At 46.9% G+C, this 23,168-nt stretch overlaps 1 protein-coding gene across 7 annotated transcripts in view; it reads right to left on the reverse strand.

The window, feature by feature from the left end:
• TUFT1 (tuftelin 1) overlaps positions 1-23,168 on the reverse strand; it is a 44,607-nt gene that overhangs the window by 2,175 nt on the left and 19,264 nt on the right. The window contains exons 2-12 of one of the 7 annotated variants that reach the window (XM_005541873.4): positions 20,453-20,527; positions 19,940-20,041; positions 18,344-18,430; positions 17,712-17,801; positions 16,109-16,174; positions 12,760-12,873; positions 7,937-8,065; positions 7,330-7,424; positions 2,874-2,979; positions 1,964-2,047; positions 363-463 (exon numbers count right to left, since the gene is read on the reverse strand). In XM_005541873.4, the coding sequence (XP_005541930.2) occupies positions 363-463; positions 1,964-2,047; positions 2,874-2,979; positions 7,330-7,424; positions 7,937-8,065; positions 12,760-12,873; positions 16,109-16,174; positions 17,712-17,801; positions 18,344-18,430; positions 19,940-20,041; positions 20,453-20,527 (1,049 nt within the window). Of the gene's footprint in view, positions 1-362; positions 464-1,963; positions 2,048-2,873; positions 2,980-7,329; positions 7,425-7,936; positions 8,066-12,759; positions 12,874-13,324; positions 13,435-16,108; positions 16,175-17,711; positions 17,802-18,343; positions 18,431-19,939; positions 20,042-20,452; positions 20,528-23,168 lie in introns of those variants that run through there. The other 6 variants (XM_005541874.4, XM_005541875.5, XM_005541877.5 and 3 more) reach the window with 6 other exon arrangements.

Consider the following 23,168-nt stretch of genomic DNA (forward strand, 5'->3'; position numbering starts at 1 on the left):
GTGGATATAGCTGTGATTCTCGATTTTGTCAAGATCACGGGTCCTTTTCTGAATCTATTAGAGGCAAAATACCCTCTCCCTAGAAATATGCAAACATTATAAATAAATTTTGTATACCATTTCAGGTGGTTCATACACCTCTAGAAGCCATTCATGGACCTCTTTGGGCTTGTGGTAACAGGTTCTACCCTAATTGGGTTAGAAAATGGTTCTGGCAAACAATGGGTCAGATCAGAGACTGAGGGAGGAAAGTTGGATCTAAAGGGGCCTTGTTCTTGCCCGAGCGCTAAATGTTCCACATAGCTCTGTCCCTCCTTCCCCCCTCCTCCCTGGCCCCATTCTATCTACACGTGCTCACTCACCTGCCCGGGTTGTCTGTCTTGGCCCGGGCCTGGGTGCTGAAGTTGCCATGACTGATTTGTTTTTCTATCAGGTGTTCCATCCGGTCGTGCATCTCTAAATTCTGTAACACAATCTTAGGTGTTAGAGTTGGCCTTTTTCTGGTTTCCCAGGTGTCACATTCACCTAGTGCATTCTGGTCTCTCCGCCTGTGTTTGTGCTGCTGTTGCCTCTACCCCCACCATGTGTGCCACCACCTGGATACCGTCTTGCCTCGTCTTCGTGACCATAGATTGCGCTTGTCCTCCAATACCTGCTCCTCTGTAACTCTGTACAACACTGACGGACTGATGGTTTCCTATATATCCTCTACATACAGTTCTTTTTTTTTTTTTTTGAGACGGAGTCTGGCTCTGTTGCCCAGGCTGGAGTGCAGTGGCCGGATCTCAGCTCACTGCAAGCCCCGCCTCCCGGGTTCACGCCATTCTCCTGCCTCAGCCTCCCGAGTAGCTGGGAGTACAGGCGCCCGCCACCTCGCCCGGCTAATTTTTTTTTGTATTTTAGTAGAGACGGGGTTTCACCGTGTTAGCCAGGATGGTCTCGATCTCCTGAACTCGTGATTCGCCCGTCTCGGCCTCCCAAAGTGCTGGGATTACAGGCTTGAGCCACCGCGCCCGGCCCAGTTCTTTTTTTTTTTTTAGAGATAGAGTCCCACGCTGTTGCCCAGGCTGGAGTGCAGTGGCGTGATTATAGCTCACTGCAGCCTTGACCTCCTGGGTTCAAGTGATCCTCTCCCTTAAATCTCCCAAGTAACTGGGCTACAGATGCATGCCACCACATCTGGCTAATTAAAAAAAATTTGTTTTTCAGAGACAAAGTCTCACTATGTTGGCCTAGGTCTTGAACTCCTGGCCTCGAGCAATCCTCCCACCTCAACCTCCCTAAGTGCTGGCATTACAGGCATGAGCCACTGCACCTGGCCCCTATATATAATTTTTTGTCCTCAGTTGAGATACTCACTTGCCTTTGTTGATATGCTATTCTATAAAGCATTCTTTGGTCTTTTAAAAAATACATATTTTATCTCTGACTATAGACTGCAAACTCCCTAAAGATAACCCTCTCTCCCATTTATCTCCCTCACTACAAGGGATCTTCACAGAGTGTTTGCAAAGTGATCTTCGGGTAGTCAACAGATAGGTAGGGCCCTGTGGCAAAGTGGAAATTAGACTAGGAAGGCAACTCGTTAGATAATCTAGCCCTGGAAAAGACTCCATCTATATGAATGCCTCCTCCTCCTTCACAGCCCAGCACCACTGCCAGCTCCTTTGCAAAGCCTGGAGGGTCAGAATTAGCCTGCGTGCAGCCATGGCATGTGGCTTGCACCAGGATGACATGTCAATTGAAGGTGGGGTGGAGGGGGTCATCTCATCATTGTTAGCAGCTTCCTGAAGGTTCTCAGAAAATGTTTACTCAACTGAACTGAAAGTCAACCAACCACCCTGGGTATTCACTTCAGAGAGCAGCGAGACATGACAAAGACCCCTCCATAACCTCTGTCTCCCTTGTGACCACATTCTCTTCAAGAGCCCCGTTCCCCTGCTGGGCTGCCTAGCACACACACCTCTGCCTCCAGATAGGCGATTTTCTCCTTGAGCTCCTGGATGGTGGCGTCCTTTGACTGGATCACAGCTTTTGAATTCTGGAGCTGCAAAGGTGTGGGAGACACTGGAGCTCATTTTGCAATGACTCATTACACACTCACCAGACTTTTCACCCCAGCTGCTGGGGAAGCCAGCAGAGCCCTGCAACTCCATATGACTTCATTAGCTTTTCTACAAAAGCTTCCTTTCAGTCAATATTAAACTCTTGATTATCCCAGGGGCGGGAGTGAGGAGTGTGTGAGGGGAATACCACCCTGAGAATCCAAAATAATGAATGACTCAAAACCCATTCCATTTGGTTTTGGAAAATACAAATTATTTTTTCATTCGAGACATATTTATTGAGTACTTACTACATGACAGACTCTGTTCTAGATAACGGAAAACAGCAGTAAATAAAACAGACACTAATGAGCTGACATGAAGCACATATGACCTCCCAACCTCCCAGTTACGGGGCGTTAGGCTCCCAAAACAATTCTGCAAATCGACAAATCCTTAGTATGCTACCCTCAAGCTCAGGTGGGGTAAGGCAGGAAAGCAGCCATGAGGCTCAAAGACTGATAATCTGCACAGATAACAGAGTTTATTATGACTCAACTACTCATTTACCCACACTCTTCACAGAGTATATGAGAAATTAACCTTTTCCTTCCTTTCCTATTGGAAAGCGGAGGCCAAATGGCAAACAAACAAAACAGCAGGGGAAAGATAGGAGAAAAGCAAATCCTAATAACCCGAACTCTGGTAATTGGTAGCTATAAATGTTTGACATGGGAAATGTATGAATATAAGTCAAGCTCCCTAGGAAATAAGAGCATAGACTTGGGGTGACCCCCCGAGGGCAGGTTATAAACCAAGCCAGCTTACCTGCTCTATCATTTGCCGGACTTTCCGCTGCTGGCTCTTGAGCATGTCATCCAAGTGGTGGATCTTCTCCCGCAACCCAGCCACTTCCTTCTCCAGGGCAGCAGCCCTGGGGATAAAGACCAGAAGGCTGAAGCAAGGGAACAAGATGACTTCTTTACCCAGTCACAGGAAGAGCCTTGAGCTTGGGAGCTTCCCATTAATATGATTCCCTTTGCCTGATTCCCCAGGAGGCTGCCCTGAAAAGTAGGTGGTGGGTACCTTAGAACATCACATTGGAAGCACTGAGGTCAGGAGTTCAAGATCAGCCTGGCCAACATGGTGAAACCCCATCTCTACTAAAAATACTAAAAGTAGCCAAGTGTGGTGGCGTGTGCCTGTAATCCCAGCTACTCAGGAGGCTGAGGCACGAGAATTACTTGAACCCAGGAGGCAGAGGTTGCAGTGAGCCAAGATGGTGCCACTGCACTCTAGCCTGGCCACAGAACAAGACTCTGTCCCACAAAAAAAAAGAACATCACATTGGAAGCATCATCAGGGATCACCTACTCCAAGTGAGGAAACTGAGGCTCGGAAAGGTTAGAAGGGATAAGTCATTCTGGAAAACTCTGGAGGGTAAATCTAGAAGCAACAGGTAGATGGTTCCGGGAAGCCATTTTTATATTAACACAGGAAAGACTTTCTCAGTATTAAAGCTGTCAGAAAGTGGGCAGTCTCATGTGTAATAAACTCTTCATTACTGGAAAGATTCAAGTAGAAGCTAGTATCTTCCCCACCCCACCTTTTTTTTTTTTTTTTTTTTTTTGGAGACAGGGTCTCACTCTGTAGCCCAGGCTGGAGTGCAGTAATGCAAACATGGCTCACTGCCGGGTTGACCTCCTGGGCTCAGGCAATCCTCCTACCTCAGTCTCCCATGTAGCTGGGACTACAGGCACATGCCACCACACCTGGCTAATTAAGAAAATTTTTTTTGGTAGCGACAGAGCCTCACCATGTTGGCCAGGCTGATCTCGAACTTTTTTTTTTCTTTTTTTTGAGACGGAGTCTCGCTGTGTCACCCAGGCTGGAGTGCAGTGGCGTGATCTAGGCTCACTGCAACCTCCACCTACCGGGTTCACGCCATTATCCTGCCTCAGCCTCCTGAGTAGCTGGGACTACAGGCACCAGCCACCACACCTGGCTAATTTTTTTTGTTTTGTTTTTTGGATTTTTAGTAGAGACAGGGTTTCACTATGTTAGCCAGGATGGTCTTGATCTCCTGACCTTGTGATCCACCCACCTCGGCCTCCCAAAGTGCTGTGATTATAGGTGTGAGCCCGGCCTCGAACTCTTAAACTCAAGCAATCCTCCTGTCCCTGCCTCCCAATGTGCTAGGATTACAGGTGTGAGCCACCATGCCCAGTTGGAGCTGGGATTATTATACTCAACACCATCAAGCTGTTGGCAGGGATTTGGAGGAGGGAGACAGGATTGCTCCTTAAAGCCCCTTTACACAATTTTGCTTCTAGGTCTCCTGATTCCCAAACCACTGTTGCTTCCTTTGCATCTTCTAAGCAGACTGAGCCAAGATCCCCCAAAGGGCAGTGTAAAATAATGAGAAATATATAATGGGTCTCCGTCCCGGTTCCTGCCATACAGCTCCTATGTTTTGTTATAATATTTGGTCACATTCCCTGGTTCCTGAGCCTTGGAATCTCCAAGACTGACGAGTGTCTTTCTGTATGCTAATGATGACTGGTGGCTGGGGTCCCTAGACAGCTTCAGGACGGGGCTAGTCAAAAGACCAAGGCATGATTAAAGGGTTGAAACTTTCAGCCCCACAATTCCTGCTAACGTCTGGGAAAGGGACAGGGATAGGAGCTAGAGACTAAACTAATCACCAGTGGCCAATAATTTAATCAATCATGCCTATGTGATGAACCTCCCCGTAAGAACCCAAAACAAAGGGGTTCAGAGCTTCCAGCTTGGTTAATGCATCCACATGCTGACCTTGCCCTATGTACCTCATCTGTCTGTTGATTTGAATCCTTTATCATAACCCGTAATAATAAGTGAAATGTTGGCCAGGTGCAGTGGCTCACGAATATAATCCCAGCACTCTGGGAAGGTGAGGTGGGAGGACTGCTTGAGCCCAGGAGTTCGAGACCAGCTTGGGCAACATGGCAAGACCCTGTCTCAATGAAAAAATTTTTAAATTAAAAACTAAGTAGGCCAGGCATGGTGGCTCACGCTTGTAATCCCAGGACTTTGGGAGGCCAAGGCGGGCAGACTGCCTGAGGTCAGGAGTTCAAGACCAGCCTGGCCAACATGGTGAAACTCCATCTCTACTAAAAATACAAAAAATTATCCAGGCGTGGTGGCACATGCCTGTAGTCCTAGCTACTCAGGAGGCTGAGGCCGGAGAATTGCCTGAACCCGGGAGGCGGAGGTTGCAGTGAGCTGAGATTGCACCACTGCACTCCAGCCTGGGCAACAGAGTGAGACTTGGTCTCAAAAAAAAAAATAAATAAATAAGGAAAATGTTTCCCTGAGTTCTATGACAGCAAACCCATTACAGCAAGTTATCAAACCTGAAAAGAGGATATGGGAACCCCTAATTTATAGCCAAGTTGGACAGAAGTGTAGGTACCCTAGACCCCACCACTTGTGACTGGCATCTGAAGTAGGGGCAGTCTTGCGGGACTGGCCCTTAACCTGAGGCTGTGCACTAACTCTGGGTTATCTCAGAATTGAATTAAAGTATAGGGTACCCAGCTGGTATCAACTGAGAGTTGGAGAAGTGCTTGGTATGGAAAACCCATATATTTGGTGTAAGAAGCGTTATGAGTAGAGGAACAGTCTTGTTTTAGTCAGGTTACTTGGGAGAGTATCAGGGTTTGGGCCCCTGAAGAATCCATCACTCCCCAGTTCTGCCTGAGGAAGCTGACAAATGCATGTTGCTTGGGGTACCATGCAACCTGAGCTACCCCTTATCCTTCCTAAACTCCAAGCATTCTAAATTTCCACTTTCAGCTCTCCAATGCCCTACTTCTCAGTCTCCTTTTATGTAGAAATCAGCACATACTTGACACAGCTGTCACTGCCATTCCCAAGCCCTGGCTTCTGATTATCTAGCCCTTTTGTCTCTCTTGCTCTGCCCATGCGCACCTACCCACCGAGGAAGGAGTGCTGATTAATTCTGACATTAATTCTGATACAAAGTCCAGTCAGAAAGGAGGCTACAATATGACGTGTGTATGACATGCCAGGAAGGTCATATCTAGGTTATTCTAAAGGAGAGAAAATGCTTCCAGAAGACTGAGGGGCCCTAAAGGGCAAGAATTGTGTCTGTTCTTCTTAGAATTCCTTAAAAGGCCCTTCAGATAATGTCTTGTTGAACTAAAAAAGGTCCACCTTATACGATGAAGATCAAACCAAATATGCTGATGTTAAATGTGATTTACCATTTGAGGTCTTATTTATTAATTGCCAACAGCATAATTCTCAAATTCCTGAAGATCTAGAAGGCACAATCTTTGCACTGTAGGTTTCATTGGTTGTCCGGGGCCTCTGATTTCCTCTGATCAGAGAGAATTTGCAAAACCCTCTCACCTTGGAAGTAGAAAGGATCTCAGTGATCACCTATGGGACTCTGCTGACAGGTGGTTCTCAGTTTCTATCTGCATTGCTTCAAGTAACAGGAAGTTCAGTATCTCCTCATGAAGCTGCTCATTCCATTTTTCTTTTTTTTTTTTTTTTTTTTTTTTTTTGAGACGGAGTCTCACTCTGTCGCCCAGGCTGGAGTGCAGTGGCCGGATCTCAGCTCACTGCAAGCTCCGCCTCCCGGGTTCACGCCATTCTCCTGCCTCAGCCTCCCGAGTAGCTGGGACTACAGGCACCCGCCACCTCGCCCGGCTAGTTTTTTGTATTTTTTAGTAGAGACGGGGTTTCACCGTGTTTGCCAGGATGGTCTCGATCTCCTGACCTTGTGATCCGCCCATCTCGGCCTCCCAAAGTGCTGGGATTACAGGCTTAAGCCACCGCGCCCGGCAGCTCATTCCATTTTTCATCAGCATGACTGTTAATCAATTCTACCCTCAAACAGTTTACAGTCAGTTTTTGTTTCAGCGGGGAGGAAACGAAGGCATAACATATCCACCGCACTAATCTGTGGAATGACACACAGCAACAGCAGATGCTCCACCAGCTCTTGCTTGCCCTTGGCTCTAAAACTGTGAAAGCCTTTTCTTTAGGTTATTACCCCATGGAAAATGAACTCCCTGGAGATGGCGGCCTCCCAAATGGTATCTCTTGGGTGGGGCTCCACCCTGAGCAAGCTCATGGTGAGTCAGAGCTGGAAGATCTGACATCAGCACCAGCTTCCTCCCCAGACCAGGCCACCACAGGAGCGACAGGCTGCATGGCCCGCCCTCCCCTCCCTGCAACCCAACTTCACCGTGCACAAGAGCCAAGCCCTTACTTTTCTCGTTCTGCTTGGCAGTCAGCATTGTTGCTCCGAAGTTCCTCTAGGGCCACCTCCCCTTCCCTGACTTTCGCCAGTAAGGCCTGATGCTCCTGGGTGGGCCACAAAAGAAAATCTAGGATGAGAAGATGGCAACAGTCTCTGTGTTTGGGGTGAGATGGGTGCCAGGCTGGGACTTAGCCCCTGCTGGGCCTGGACAGCTGCCAAAGAGCAGCAAGATGAGCTGGTTTGATGGGGCGCCCTCCCTTGATGAGGAGAACCCTTCCCACTCTCACTCAGCCTCACCCAGCTGCCCTGAGGCAGAACCCAGCCCTGCATCATGCAGGCCCACTCGCCATCTATGGTTGCCAGTCCCTGAGAAACCAGGACTTCAAAAGGGGCATCTGTACAGGAAACTAATGTGGAAATAGGATCAACGCTAGTTACGGGGAGGTTAATTCCTTGAAGGCTAAAAGATGTTTGAAGGGATCTGCCAAAGGAAGCTGTGAAGTGTGCTTTTCTGGAGACGCTTGGAAAAGAAGGGTCTTGGCAACCGTTTCAATCCACCCACAGGCCCCTTCCAGCCCAGGAGTCCAGGCAATGACAACCAAGATCCCCCAATTACCGTCTCCATCCCTAGTAAGCGCCTCTGCAGCTCTCCAACTTCTGCCTCTTTCTGCTCCACTCTGTCCTCCTCTCTCTGAAGGGCCACATTACTCTGTTCTGCTTCTCTCTGGTACCGGCTGAGTGTGACCTAAAACACGGGACAGGAATATGTTAAATGGTGTGGAAAAAAGAACAAACATGGAAAAAAACCTTAGAAAAGAACCCAGGAACCTGGGTGGCTCTGGAGCCATGACAAGAGAAAGCTGGTGACACTGATGGGCACACCACCACCTCCCCTTCGCTGTGCAGGACCACCTCAGCACTCCAGCAGTATAAGTCTATTTCCAGGGTTAACTGGCTCACAGTTGATTGAGGTCCACTTTAAAGTGACACCTGGAACCCACAAGCACCACTTTTCAGATAGGTGACTCCTTCAACATCCCCATGAACCCTTCACCACCACCCAAGCTTAACCCAATGTTGTGGCTTTCCTACAAATTCAAAAGCAAATAATCCCAGGGAGGATACCTCCAGCTCCTTCCTTCTGTCTCCTCAACACCTCCCACCCTCACTTCCAGCAATACAGCCCACACACGACAGCCAAAATGGCACCTGGAAGGGCTACTAAGCATCAGGAAGAATTCATCTTATTTATTTATTTATTTATTTATTTATTTATTTATTTATTGAGACAGAGTTTCACTCTTGTTGCCCAGGCTGGGGTACAATGGCGCGATCTCGGCTCACTACAACCTCTGCCTCCCGGGTTCAAGTGATTCTCCTGTCTCAGCCTCCCAAGTAGCTGGGATTACAGGCATGCACCACCACGCGCAGCTAATTTTGTATTTTTAGTAGAGACGAGGTTTCTCCATGTTGGTCAGGCTGGTCTCGAATTCCTGACCTCAGGTGATCCGCCCGTTTTGGCCTCCCAAAGTGATGGGATTACAGGCGTGAGCCACTGCGACCAGACAAATCTGTCTTTTAGCAGAGATGAGAAACCAATTTAGAGAGGACAGAAGCAGAATGTTAGAATGAGAAAGCAAAGAACTTGCCTCCTTTCTTCCACCCTTACGTCTTTCCAACTCCTACTCATCTTCCAGGTCTCACTTAGATGACCCTTCTTCCAGAGAGCCTGAGGGAGGAGCCCCTCCTTCGTGTGCCCAGGGAGAGGACACACAAGGAACACACGGCCTTCCCTCTCATAGCAGTGAACAGATTTTGCCCAGTCACTGTGTGCACCCTGAAGTAGACTGTCAGTGTCCTGATGGCACAGACTGAGCACCATTACACTTCTAGAGCTCCCATAGTACCTCGTATGCAGTAACTACTCAATAAAATCATGAGTGGAACTGATGTTCATCTAATCCAACCCTCTCCTTTAACAAGTAAAGATCAACTGACCTATTCAAGGTTACCCAGCTAGTGAATGACAGCCAGTGCTAGGACCCAGATACTTCACCATCCATTTCAGTGCTTCCCAGGTACCTCACACTGACTGCTCATCATTTATTAAAAAAGAATCCAGGTAACTTCTGGAAAGCCTAGCTTAGCCAGCCCTGGGAAAACAGTACATCAGCAGCCAGTTTGTCCGGCCCTTCCCAAGGTCAGAACTGGGGAGGAGAAAGTACAGCACAGGGTGATGTGTGATGGGATGTGTCTATGCTACACACCAGCCCTGTCCAGAGCAAACTCACTCTCACTGCAAATCCTTCTTGACAGCAAGCAGCCAGTAGAACAGGAAACCCGTGCTTAATGGCAAGTTATTTTCATGGTAATTGATCATCTTGCCCTTCCTACCCCGAGGTTCAGAAAACTAGACCAGGGAGTCCAATTCACTAGGAGAGACTGAGACAAGCCTTCAAATGACCCATATTAACCTGAAACAGGCCATTCCCATAGGCAGGAACTTAAAAGTAAGGCCTTTCATTTCTGTATGTAAATAAACACTGCACCGAGGTTGATGTGAGCTCAAGCACAGTGTTAACAAGGCCATGGTCCGATTCTTGCACCCCACTGTCGGAGCAAAAGGTTAAAAAAAAATACGGACTCCCCTTCCACATTTGACTCCGTAGCTCCAGCCAACCCTGCCCCCAAGGGAACCTCTTAATTATAAAAAGGTTGCCAACCTAGCCCAACAGTGGGAATGACCCAAGGAGCATCTCCTTTTTCAAAAAAAAATTACTCATGTATTATATTATTTTTTAGACAAGGTCTCAATCTGTTGCCCAGGCGAGAGTGCAGTGGCGTAATCATAGCTCACCACAGCCTCCACCTCCTGGGCTCCAAAGATCCTCCCACCTCAGCCTTCCAAGTAGCTGGAGCCACAGGCTTGCTCCACCACACCGGGCTAATTTTTTTATTTTTGTAGAGATGAGATCTATGTTGGCCAGGCTGGTCTCAAACTCCTGGGCTCAAGGATCCTCCTGCCTCAGCCTCCTGAGGGATTACAGGTGTGAGCCACAGCGCCCAGCAAGAAGCATCTCCTACTGCAGGTGGTGCTGCATACTATGGGGTTAAGAAAAATAAACCCTTCTAAATTCTGGACAGTGGGCTACAGCTGTCAGGGTACTTTTGCTCAGGCTCTGAAATCCAGAGCAGCAGACTCCTCCATGTGTGATTAAAACCAGCAAGTATTTCTGTTAATTTCCACAACTTCATAATGCCTCTCAATGCAGATTTTTTTTTTTCCAAAATTCACAACCTGGTCAGTGCTAGAGCCTCAACCTTACTTTCCTCCCGTTTTGTTTGGAAACGGTAGGAAACAGCTGGTCACCAACTGATACATCACCAACTAAATTATACAAATTGTGGAATCTGAAATAGATGCAACATACCCCTTCACCACACAGCTCCTTTGTTCTGAGATGACAAACTAATTTTAATATTACCCTAAGTCCAAGCTATTTACAATAGGAAAATCTCCTTGTTAAACTGATTGCTAAGAAAAATATAGACAATTTTATATTTCTAAAACCCTTCAGAATAATCAAGTGCCCTCACATATATTACCTCACTCGATCTACACAACAAACTTGTAAGGTGTATTTCATTAACCCTTTTTCCAAAAGTTGAAACAGATGCTCAGAGAGGTTAAACTACTTGTTCTAATAAGACTTCGGCTAACACAGTTTATCATCCTTGGTGCCCTTCCTCCTCACCCCCAAGCCTCCTCTCAAAAATTCTCCTCCTCAGTTCCATGAAAATGAAGAGTTCAGGCTGGCGTTTCTCTTTTTACCAGCTCCCAGCATGCCTATGCAGGATATAACCCTATCATAACATATTTATGACACAAAGAATATGTTACTTGTGGAAGAACAAAAGCAGGTAACAAATGGTTAACTTCACACAGAGCAGTTGGAAAACTGCCCATGGGCCAGGTGTGGTGGCTCATGCCTGTAATCCCCACACTTTGGGAGGCCGAGGCACGCAGACTGCTTGAGCCTAGGAGTTTGAGACCAGCCTGGACAACATGACAAGACCCTGTCTCTACAAAAGGCACAAAAATTAGACAAGCATGGTGGTGTGCACCTGTTGTCCCAACTACTCAGGAGGCTGAGGTGGGAGATGGCTTGAGTCTGGGAGGTGGAGGTTGCATTGAGCCAAGATTGTGCCACTGCACTCAAGCCTGGCAACAGAGTGGGACCCTGTCAAGAAAGGAAAGGAAAGGAAAGGAAGGGAGGGGAGGGGAGGGGAGGGGAGGGGAGGGGAGGGGAGGGGAGGGGAGGGGAGGGAAGGTTGCATTGAGCCAAGATTGGGCCACTGCACTCAAGCCTGGCAACAGAGTGGGACCCTGTCAAGAAAGGAAAGGAAAGGAAGGGAGGGGAGGAGAGGGGAGGGGAAGGGAGGGGAGGGGAGGGGAGGGAAGGGGAGGGAAGGGAAGGGAAGAGAAGGGAGGAAGGGAGGAAGGAAACTGCCCATGTACCTTGTTTTATACTCAAAGAATTTTCTAGAAAACATGGAAGACCTCACATATAGTAGGGGGCTTTACTCTCCATTTATAGACTTCTGTACTATAACAGTAATTAATATACTCATTCCAGGCCGGGCGCGGTGGCTCACGCCTGTAATCCCAGCACTTTGGGAGGCTGAGGCAGGTGGATCACAAGGTCAGGAGATCGAGACCAGCCTGGCCAACATGGTGAAACCCCGTCTCTAATAAAAACACAAAAATTAGCTGGGCATGGTGGCACGTGCCTGTAATCCCAGCTACTTGGGAGGCTGAGGCAGGAGAATCGCTTGAACCTGGGAGGCGAAACTTGCAGTGAGCCAAGATTGTGCCACTGCACTCCAGCTTGGTGGCAGAGTGAAAAAAAGATACTCATTCTAGACCACAAAGCTCTGCAAAGCTGAGTCTAGAGCCCAAATCCTCCAACTCGATGGGTGCAGTTCTTTCTACAACAACACAGATTTAGTCACTCATCCAGTCCACGTTTATGAAGCGCCTATCTAATACCAGGTATTGCGCCAGACACTAGGGACGCGGGGGTGACATGCCAACAGCAGTCCTTGCCTGCACAGAGTCTCAAGAGCCCAGGGATTCTTACCACGACACAGACAGAAATGACTTCTGAATCACTGGCTGCCCCAGATGGGCACCACCCTCAAATTCATCAGAACAGAGAATCCCAAGCTGACCTTTGAACTATGGGCCGGCCTTGGACAGTAAACAGTATAAACGTCCAGGAGAGGGAGAAGCAGACAAGCGTTCCAGGCTTCACAGTCTTGTTTTCCAGTTTGTGGCACTCAGCCAGAGAGACAGGAAGTCCAAGCTGAGACATCACTGGCACCTGTGTTCGGTAGCCCATCCCTTAGGGTACCTTCTCCCCAAATCCCAAATCTCACCTCAAAAGCCACACGGTCTGACTGGTGTTGCCGCTCGGCCTCCTGAAGCTTGGCCAGTAAGTCCTGCACAGTCTTCCTCAAGCTCTCAACATCCTCATTTATACAGGTGTCCACCTACAGCCAGAGCGAGGAAGGGAAGAGGAAGCCATCAAGTTTCTGACTCAGTAATAAAAGTCCCCTCCCAGGCACACACTGGTTTGGACCATCTCGTCCAGACCACCCTCACAAAAGAACTGTCGTCACACAAGGGGAGAGTTACCTTAGGCAGCCAGGAATTCTGAGTTATTCAATGAAACATTGTCCTTTCATACCCTAAAGAACCCTGCTAGCCTCAAAACACCCAATTATTTTAGGACATGCTCAGTAGTATTTCACTTATGTATCCACTGATTGATTTCTTGGCGACTATGTGGCTGCTGTCTCTACGTGTGTGTCCTATTTCCCTCTATCCGCCTACAACTGTCTGAGAGCAGAGACCATGTTCCCCTTTGGACTACAGTTCCCACAGGACAGGGACTATGTCGCACCCATCACAAAGGGAGTGGTCCAAAAGCACATCCTTTACCATTCTCAGCTTTTGGCACGGAGAGCAGCATATAAAGGGTTACTGATGGATGGACAGGTTTATGGCAAAAGCATGCAATGAGTCCAGGAATCTGATTCGATGTGGAAAACGGTGTCTCATCGAGGTAACTGCTCAGTCTCTCCCAGACACACCCAACCGTGGGCTGGTGGTTAGGGATGAGCTAACACGTAGGGTCTCGCCCCCGTCTCTGCTGCACAGGCACCAGACACTTCGATTACGAACTCCCTGTGAGTTTGACAGAAAAATCTCTCCCAATCTTGCACAGTGGGAAGCAGCAACGCCTTCAAACCAGAGCTCAGAGCTCTCGGCTGGGAGGAGGGAGACAGGGTCCCAGTCTCTGCATTATCATCCTGTGGGTGACAATGAAGAAATGAAGTCCTGTGGGCCTTCATTTCTTTATCTGTGAGGCAGTAAGTACACTCCCTACCACACCCTGCCTTACAGGCTGCCTCAAAACCAGGTAAGATAACATCCGGTACAGCTTTGAGCTTGTGAGAAGAAAGAGGCCAAACAGATATTACCAGGTGTTATTGTAATTTGTTGCCAACAATGTATTTGCCAAATATGGTGATTCAAAAGAAGGAGAAAGTCCAAGCTTCACATCTAAAGCAAGTGGTTAAGAATCACAGCATTCCAAATCTAGATGTCATAAGTTATCCAGTCAATTTCCCTAAATCCTCACCTGAGCCAATGGGCAGGTGAAAATGTTTTAAAAGGCTCCTGGAACACAACTATTATGCACTTATTTCAAAGAGTGTTCTCATAAGGCTGTTTAATGGCATGGAAAACTTTCAGGAAAATATTATTTCATCATGTGATATAATATGAAGCAAAAAAGTAAGTTATAAAACTACATGTAGAGGCAGAAGCAATGAACTAGATTTTTTTTTTTTTTTTTTTTGAGACGGAGTCTCGCTCTGTCGCCCAGACTGGAGTGCAGTGGCGCGATCTCGGCTCACTGCAAGCTCCGCCTCCCGGGTTCCCGCCATTCTCCTGCCTCAGCCTCCGGAGTAGCTGGGACTACAGGCGCCCGCCACCACGCCCGGCTAATTTCTTTTTGTATTTTTAGTAGAGACGGGGTTTCACCGTGTTAGCCAGGATGGTCTCGATCTCCTGACCTCGTGATCCGCCCGCCTCGGCCTCCCAAAGTGCTGGGATTACAGGCTTGAGCCACCGCGCCCGGCGAACTAGATTTTAATACAGCAATTTAGATAGATCCTAAAAAACATGGTACCAGGGAAAATAAGAACAAGCTACTGGGTAGGCTGAGGTGGGAGGACTGCTTGAAGAAGATATAGCACAAGTTCATCACGTATATTGAAACATTTTACAGACATATTTAAAGCCATATATTGAATTCATTAGAGTGAGTGCCTCTTGCAGGAGGTGGAGAGGCAAAAAAAACAAAAAACAAAAACTAAAACCAGTGAGAGGACTTGACAGGACCCACGAGGACGATGTGCCATGAACTAATGGGTGGGTCTGATTCAACCTATACCTGAGGGCCAAAAACACCAAATGCCAAAACATACCCAACTAAAGAAACAAAAAAAAAAAACAATTATAAAGACATGCCACATACTGTACAATGTGAATATTATAAATATATATTTGCATTCAGGGAAAGATGAAATTTCACTGTGGTTTTTCTCTGAGTAGATTACAAGTGACATTTTTTTCTTCTTTCACTTTTCTGTGTTTCTGAATTTTCCAAATTTTCTACAGTATGAATGTTTTGTATTATATAATCACAAAAAAACATAAAAACACACTTTTTAAAAATACAGTCATGGTGGCCGGGTGCAGTGGCTCATGCCTGTAATCCTAACACTTTGGGAGGCCGAGGTGGGTGGATCACCTGAGGTCAGGAGTTCGAGACCAGCTTGGCCAACATGGTGAAACCCCATCTCTACTAAAAATACAAACATTAGCCAGGCGTGGTGGCTCATGCCTGTAGTCCCAGCTACTCAGGAGGCTGAGGCACGAGAATTGCTTGAACCCAGGAGGCGGAGGTTGCAGTGAGCCAAGATCACACCACTGCACTGCATCCTGGGTGACAGAGTAAGACTCTGTCAGTCAATCAGTCAATTGATCAAGTACAGCCATGGAAGGAAATACTATGTAGTTATTCAAAAGAATGAGGTAGATCTATTATATACTGACATGGAAAGAAGGTTATAATATACTCTTTAGTTAAAAAAAAAAAAGCAAGCAAAGAAAAATGTATTTACCATCCTATAGTTGAGAAAAGTACATATATATTATATACATATATTTATCATGTATATGGTATGTATATAACATATACATGATATTTAAATATGGTTGTCTATGTATATAAAAATATTCTAGAATACTGGCACTCAACTTTAGCTAAACATTAGTATCACCTGAAGAGCTCTTAAAAGTCCTGATGCCCAGGCCACCTATTGGAACAATGAAATGACAAGCTCTAGGGATGGGACCCAGGCATCATATCCTTTAAAGCTTGCAAGGCCATTCCAATGAGCAGCTGAGGCTGAGAAGCACTGCCCTAGAAAGATCCACCCACTTCAATCTGTTAACAGTGGATACTTGTAAGGAGTGAGATTGGGGAAGGAGAATTTCCACTCTTTATATTTCTCTATTGTTTGAATTTTTATGTCAACTACTACTCTTGTATTTAATGAGAGAGAGAGAGAGAAAGCAATAAACAAAAGGATGGGGAGGAGGCAATCCTGCCCCTGGCTAAGCAGAGCCACCGTTGTGTCCTCTGTTACCCACCTCAGGTGGGCTGCTGTACAGGGCCGTGGGACTCTGACTAAAGCCATTTGGCTTTTCTAGCACCACCTGTTCAAAGAAAAATAAAATTGGGAGTTAAAACAGATGAAAGCAACCAACTTTGAACATTATTCTCCTAACACTCAAATCTTAGAGAAAGACAGGGAGAGAGAGAGGAAGGTGAAAGGGAGGCAGGGAGAGAGAAAAAGACAGGGAGGGAGAAAAAGGAAGGAATTAAGAAAAGAAAAGAGGAAGAGGGAAGGAAGGGAAAGAAAAAAAGATTCCTAGTGTTCCCAGAGAAAACAGAAACAAGAGGGGGTGGAGAAATGTGTGTGGCCTTGAAAGGGAACACCCTAGCCTTATAGGGAGGATGAAAAAAAACCTCAGGCTAAAACCTTTCAGCAGATAGAAAAGTATGTGTAGTCCATTCTTCTTAGCCAGGGAATAAGTGCAGCTGCCTGACACAAAGAGTTTCCCTTGCCCCCAGGGATCGTGGCAAAGTTTGACAAAGCAAAAATTACAAAGGGAAGCCTTTTTAAATTATTTCTGACCCAAAGCCTGATTATTCATCATATGACAGCTGGTTTGTGCAAACAAGGGGGCTGGACTTTGGGCCAGTCTCTGTGCACATTAGGTTCTCCTGCCACCTGACAAAGGAGCTCCCACCAGCCAGATGTGAGCTCAGGCACTGAAAGGCCTGCCTTCAGCCAAAGCAAAAATTAGGAAATGTTCCACCACACAAGTGCATGTCCAAGACAAAGAACTTTCCTTGCACCAGCTGCTGGGCCGCTGTTCCCCTCAAGGGAACGAAGGCAGGGGCTGCTGCTGGAGCAAGACACCCTGCCCGAACCAAAATGCAAATCAAAGATACAACTCAGAATCTAAAGGATGAGGGCGAAGTCACAAAGAGACAGCTCTGTTCTCCCAAGGGCATTTCTATCCTCGAGTTTTGGAAAAACTGAAAAGCAGGATCCCAGGATTATCCATCCCAGGAAAGACTTATCCAATCTGTTCAGTCTAACAAACATTTACTGATGCCTTCTACATCCCAGACCTGGGGAGAGAGGGAGGGTGAGGATACAGACACGGGATGGGGGTGGGGTGAACTCCTAACCTTGAGGAGCTTCCCATCCCAGGTTAGACATAACTATATAGAAGATTAATAACAGGCTAGGGCACGGACTTCAAATCACACTACAGGTGCCACCCAAACTAAGCAAGATCAGCTTATGAGAAGTGTGGATTTACAGGTGATTGTCTGCTTTATAAAATTCCATTATTACAGGAAGCTTGATCACAGAATCCTTATAGATAAGAGGCTTTGCTAACAACTGATGATATTTAATTTGTGTAAGTTCAATTTCTGTACAGTGTTTCAGGAGCAGGTGTACTTATGCTTAAGCTGACATGTGTAAATGTAAGTGCTCATCGGCTGGAGAGTCCTAACCAGATTGTGAGTGCTCCAGAGAAGCCAGCATCACCTCTATTTTCTCCATTCCTGGCAGAGATGCCAGACTGAGCACACACTGGGTAACTGGTAAATGAGACTGCCTGGCACAACCCCACTTCCTCGGTGGGGACCCAACCATGGACCGTTTCCTATTACCTGTATCTCCTGTCGATGGAGAGAATCTCCTAGGTCCCTGTCAAGCTTGCTACTTATATCCTCCCGGAGCTTCTGTAGGCAGTTCCTGGCCTGGGAGGGGAGGGGAAGAAACTTGAGCTTTAGGGTAGAGAAAGAGAGCACGCCAACTCACCCAACTCTGTGCACCATCCCCGGCCTGGACTATGAGTCAGGCACTGTCCTAACTACTGGCCGTAGGATGGAGAGAGGTACCCTGGTCAAGTGGGGCTACAGCTGACATTCTTGTTGGGGAGACACACACAACACAAAAGACAAATAAGTAAAATGTGTAATATGTTATATGGGCATAAGTGCCCATGAGAAACATGAGCCAGGAAGGGAGTGAAGAAATGCTGTGAAAAGTTGGCTGGTAATTTTCGATAGGTGGCTGGGGACAGTGCTAGGCACATAGTACTTAAGTATCCGTGGATTAATGGATCACGTATGAAGGGTCGAAAGTTATATATCTGACACACGGGAGGGGATGGCGGCATTTCAGAGGCATAAAGGAAAAAGAAGCGGAAAAACCAGAATCCACAAAGGAAGACAGCCAAAAAAAATGTGAGATTTAGAGAAATGACCTAGGCACTGCGTGAGAGGGAAGGGGTGCCCACCTCCTGGATGTACTGGACCTCACTCTTCAGCTGGTTAATATTCTTCTCATGAATCATCTTGTCTCCAGACCTCCCCTTCAAGTACACCTGAAATAAGAACACTATTTAGTTAAGAAACCTCAAATTAAATTAACTATACAAAAATAGGCAGCTTCATATAGTGCTGGTGGGAGGATAAATTGTTACCGCCAATTTACTGGGTGGAATGTGGTGATTCGGATCAGAAGACCTAAAAATATATTTACCTTTTGGTCTATCAATTCTACTTCTGGAAATTTACCCTCATGCAGTAAATTTAGCTAAATGCTCCATAGCTATATTGGCATAAACACTCACATATACACAGTCATGCATCACTTAATCATAGCAACACATTCTGAGGGATGCATCATTAGGCGATTTCATCCTTGTACAAACATCACAGAGTGTACACACACAAACCTAGACGGCATGGCCTCCTACACCCCTAGGTTGTACGGTGTACCCGATTGCTCCCAGGCTACAGACAAACATGCACAGCATGTTAGTGTACTGAATACTGTAGGTGATTATCACACAATGGTAATGTATCAAACCTAGAAAAAATACAGTGAAAATGGAGTATAATAATCTTATGGGACCACTGTTGTCTACGCAGTCCATCACAGACCGAAATGTTGTTATGTAGCACATAACTGTACTGTAACTGAGTCAATCATATGGTATGGGATTTATATCTCGAAAAGCTGTCTTATTAAAAAAGAGAGAGAAATAACAAAAATCATTTTATTTTTAAAAAAATAAGTTCCAGCTGGGCGCGGTGGCTCAAGCCTGTAATCCTAGCACTTTGGGAGGCCGAGACGGGTGGATCACGAGGTCAGGAGATCGAGACCATCCTGGCTAACCCGGTGAAACCCCGTCTCTACTAAAAATACAAAAAACTAGCCGGGCGAGGTGGCGGGCGTCTGTAGTCCCAGCTACTTGGGAGGCTGAGGCAGGAGAATGGCGTAAACCCAGGAGGCGGAGCTTGCAGTGAGCTGAGATCCGGCCACTGCACTCCAGCCTGGGCGACAGAGCGAGACTCCGTCTCAAAAAAAAAAAAAAAAAAAAGTTCCATCAGCCAGGTGGGGTGGTGCACACCTATAATACCAGCATTTTGGGAGGCTGAGGCAGGACGATTGCTTGAGCCCAGGAGTTGGAGACCAGCTCAGGCAACAAGGTGAGATTGTCTCTACAAAACTAAAAACATATAAATAAATAAATAAGTTCCATCAGGATGAACCCATTATAGGAAAATAATAAGTTCCATAAACACACCTCCTACCTGTCTCCACAACCTCCAGCAGCAAAACATGGTCAGTGGATAGGCCCCTAGTAAGGTCATCCAGTACGGCCCCTTGCCTGGGGCCAGGCCGCACCAAAGTTGCTAACAGGCAGACTGTAGTCTCCTGGTATTAATTAAGATGTTTCTAGGAGATTGCCAGGAACTAGCAGCTCAGGTCTGGTTCCTTCCATCAAACCACAAGCTCCCTTTGGCAACAACATCAACTGCTCCCTCTCACATACGTACAGGGAGGAAGAGGACAGGGAGAAAAGTTGGAGGTGAACTAAGCTTACCTTAATGATCTCCTCATGTCCATCATGGGACTCCACCAGTTCTGAAGCCAGAGAATGACCAGTGGAGTGGCCGGACACCATGGCATAGGTCTTCCTTCCCGCCTGGCCGAAGAGAGACAAGACAGAGAGAGAGATGGCTCAGAAATCACATGGCAAGCCCAGAACTCCTGCCCCTCAACTAATGCAGAAGACCTGTTTCTCCAAAGACTTGAAGGGTTAGTCTGACTTTCCTCTCCAAAAACTCATTTCAGAACCTCTAACACAAGCCACACAGCAGCAAGAACACCGGCCAGGGAAAATTGGCAGAAATAGCAGCTTAGTTTTAATTTTAGTGGGGGACTCCTCCTGCCCCAAAGCAGTGCACAAGGCTGAGGCAAGCTGGATGTTGCTGAAAGGAGGGGCTCCCACGCTCGCGTCACCAGAGTCAGCTCCAGGCAGTACTAGGGTAAGAGGCCAGCAGCAAGGAAGCGCTGGTGTGGGGAGGGGGCCTTGCCCACCAGAATTCCGCAGTACCTTCTGGGCTATGTGTTCAAGTTCATCTCCTGTCAGTTCACCCTGGAGAGTCAGCCTGAGAATGTCCACGCTGCCCTAATAATGACAATGACAGCAACAATAACCCCTCACCTTTACAGTCTACAGGTACAAAGTGCTACCAGTACAGCGTGCTTCTGCCAGCCCTGTGGAGCGGGCCTTGTCATCACCACTTCACAGACTAGGAAAACAAGTCCAGGGAGGCAGCGTTACCTTGCCCAAAATCAGGTGTTTGGGGCGGTGACTCTGGGACCATCTGACAGTCCTTTCTTTCACAACAAGGACTACATGGCACACTGCTCTGTACGGCCCCAGCAGGGCTACCCTGGTTCTTGGACAACAGGGAACACATTGCATGCACTCTTCTTTCTCTGGTTGTGGAGAGGTCATTCCTGGACTGCTCATCCTCAATCCAGAATTTCTGCTCCTGACAACCAGCCAGCAAGTTATTGATGCACTTTATAAGACTAGCATATTCTTCCTGAACTAAACTATAAGAAAATACCTGAATTCAAACTCCCATTTCTATGAGCCACACGGAAATTATCCAAGTGAAAGCAGGCAAGATAACAGTATTCATCTAGAGATCAGCCTAATTTCAAAGAATAAAGCAGGTTTTCATTCATAAGTCAAATAAGTGTGTGTGTGTGTGTGTGTGTGTGTGTGTGTGACTGCAGCCTCGACCTCCCAGGCTTAAGTGATCCACCCTCCCAAGTAGCTGGGACTATAGGTGCACCAATATGCCCATCTAATTTTTGTATTTTTTGTAGAGATGAGGTTTTGCCATGTTGCCCAGGCTTCAAAGAAGGTTTTTTAAAAAAAAGGCTGGGCACGGTGGCTCATGCCTATAATCCCAGCACTTTGGGAGGCCAAGGCAGGTGGATCACGAGGTCAGGAGATCGAGACCATCCTGGCTAACACAGAGAAATCCCGTCTCTTCTAAAAAATACAAAAACAAAATTAGCCGGGCTTGGTGGCAGGCGCCTGTAGTCCCAGCTACTCAGGAGGCTGAGGCAGGAGAGTGCGTGAACCCGGGAGGCAGAGCTTGCAGTGAGCTGAGATGGCACCACTGCACTCCAGCCTGGGCGACACAGTAAGACTCCGTCTCAAAAACAAAACAAAACAAAAACAAACAAACAAACAAACACAACACTTTGTGGGGAAAATTAAAAACCTGAAAGGAAAAAAGGTGGTAGGAGGGAAAACTAGGGGCCTATAGATTGGGAAGATGATAACGTTGAGAGAAAACTAACAAGGCAGAGTAGATCACCTGTACTATGCATGGAGGTGAATGAGGGGCTTAGCCACTATGGATCTCTGGTTCACACCGGAAAAATAAGGAGTTGGACCAAGTATATCTCAGGCTCCTTCTGGATTCCATTCTGTGACAGCATGAGGATGGAGTATATGCCTCTCCCAGACAATGAAGAGAAATAGGTGCTGGGCTACCCAAGAATGAAAGTGATCTTAAGGTCATTTGGTCATCAAAACATCTTACCGGTAACAGACAGGTTTTAAGGAACCCTCTTAACCTTCCAAATGTCTGGAGAAGATAACCTTCCAACTTGGCAGAGAAGAAATCAGTCTTTGGTGAGATACTTAACTCTTGGTGTTTTTATCTGTAAAATGGGTATATTACCATCCAACTGAGGGTTGTTTGTTTGTTTGTTTGTTTGAGATGGAGTCTTGCTCTTGTCTCCCAGGCTGGAGTGCAGTGACACGATCTCAGCTCACTGCAGCCTCTGCCTCCTGGGCTCAAGCAATTCTCCTGCCTCAGCCTCCCAAGTAGCTGGGATTACAGGCACACAATACCACACCTGGCTAATTTTTGTATTTTTAGTAGACACGGGGTTTCACCACGTTGGCCAGGCTGGTCTTGACCTCCTGACTTTGTGATCCTCCTGCCTCGGCCTCCCAAAGTGCTGGGATTACAGGCATGAGCCACTACTGTGCCTGGCCCCCAGCTGAGGGTTCTTTTGTTGAATATTACTTGAAAATGTTGCCAGGTGTGGTGGCTCATGCCTATAATCCCAGCATTTTGGGAGGCTGAGGTGGAAGGATCACCTGAGGTCAGGAGTTCGAGACCAGCCTGGCCAACATGATGAAACCCCATCTCTACTAAAAATACAAAAAAAATTAGCCAGGCATGGTGGTGGGCGCCTGTAATCCCAGCTGTCAGGAGGCTGAGGCAGGAGAATCGCTTGAACCAGGGAGGGGGAGGCTGCAGTGAACTGATATCGCACTACTGCACTCCAGCCTGGACAACAGAGCGAGATGCCATCTCAAAAAAAATAATAAAGAAAGAAAGAAAATGAGAAAATGTATGGAGGTTACTCTCTGCCAAACAGGAGGGTAGCACTGAAACATCAGCATCCTCCCACTTCTTGAAGTGAATCCAAAAGTAGGAAAGACAGAAGACACTGTCACAATGGCCCTTAAACCTTCCCAACCCTAACAAAGTAGCTGGTTTTATGAAAACACTTAATTCCTATGAGATAAAAGCCACATCCTTAGAGTGGCATGCAAGGCCCTCCACAGTGTGGGTAAACTCACACCTCTTGCTACCATCTCTCAGTGCCCTGTCCAATACATTCGATGGTTTCCAACTTCAGTGTCTTTGCTCCCATCATTTCCTGTGCCTTAAATATCCATTCTTCCCATTTTCACCTAGGGCATCTGCAAGTTCCTCAAGTTCATG

This window comes from Macaca fascicularis, chromosome 1 (assembly GCF_037993035.2).
Source record: "Macaca fascicularis isolate 582-1 chromosome 1, T2T-MFA8v1.1".
In the NCBI taxonomy this organism is placed as follows: Eukaryota; Metazoa; Chordata; class Mammalia; order Primates; family Cercopithecidae; genus Macaca; species Macaca fascicularis.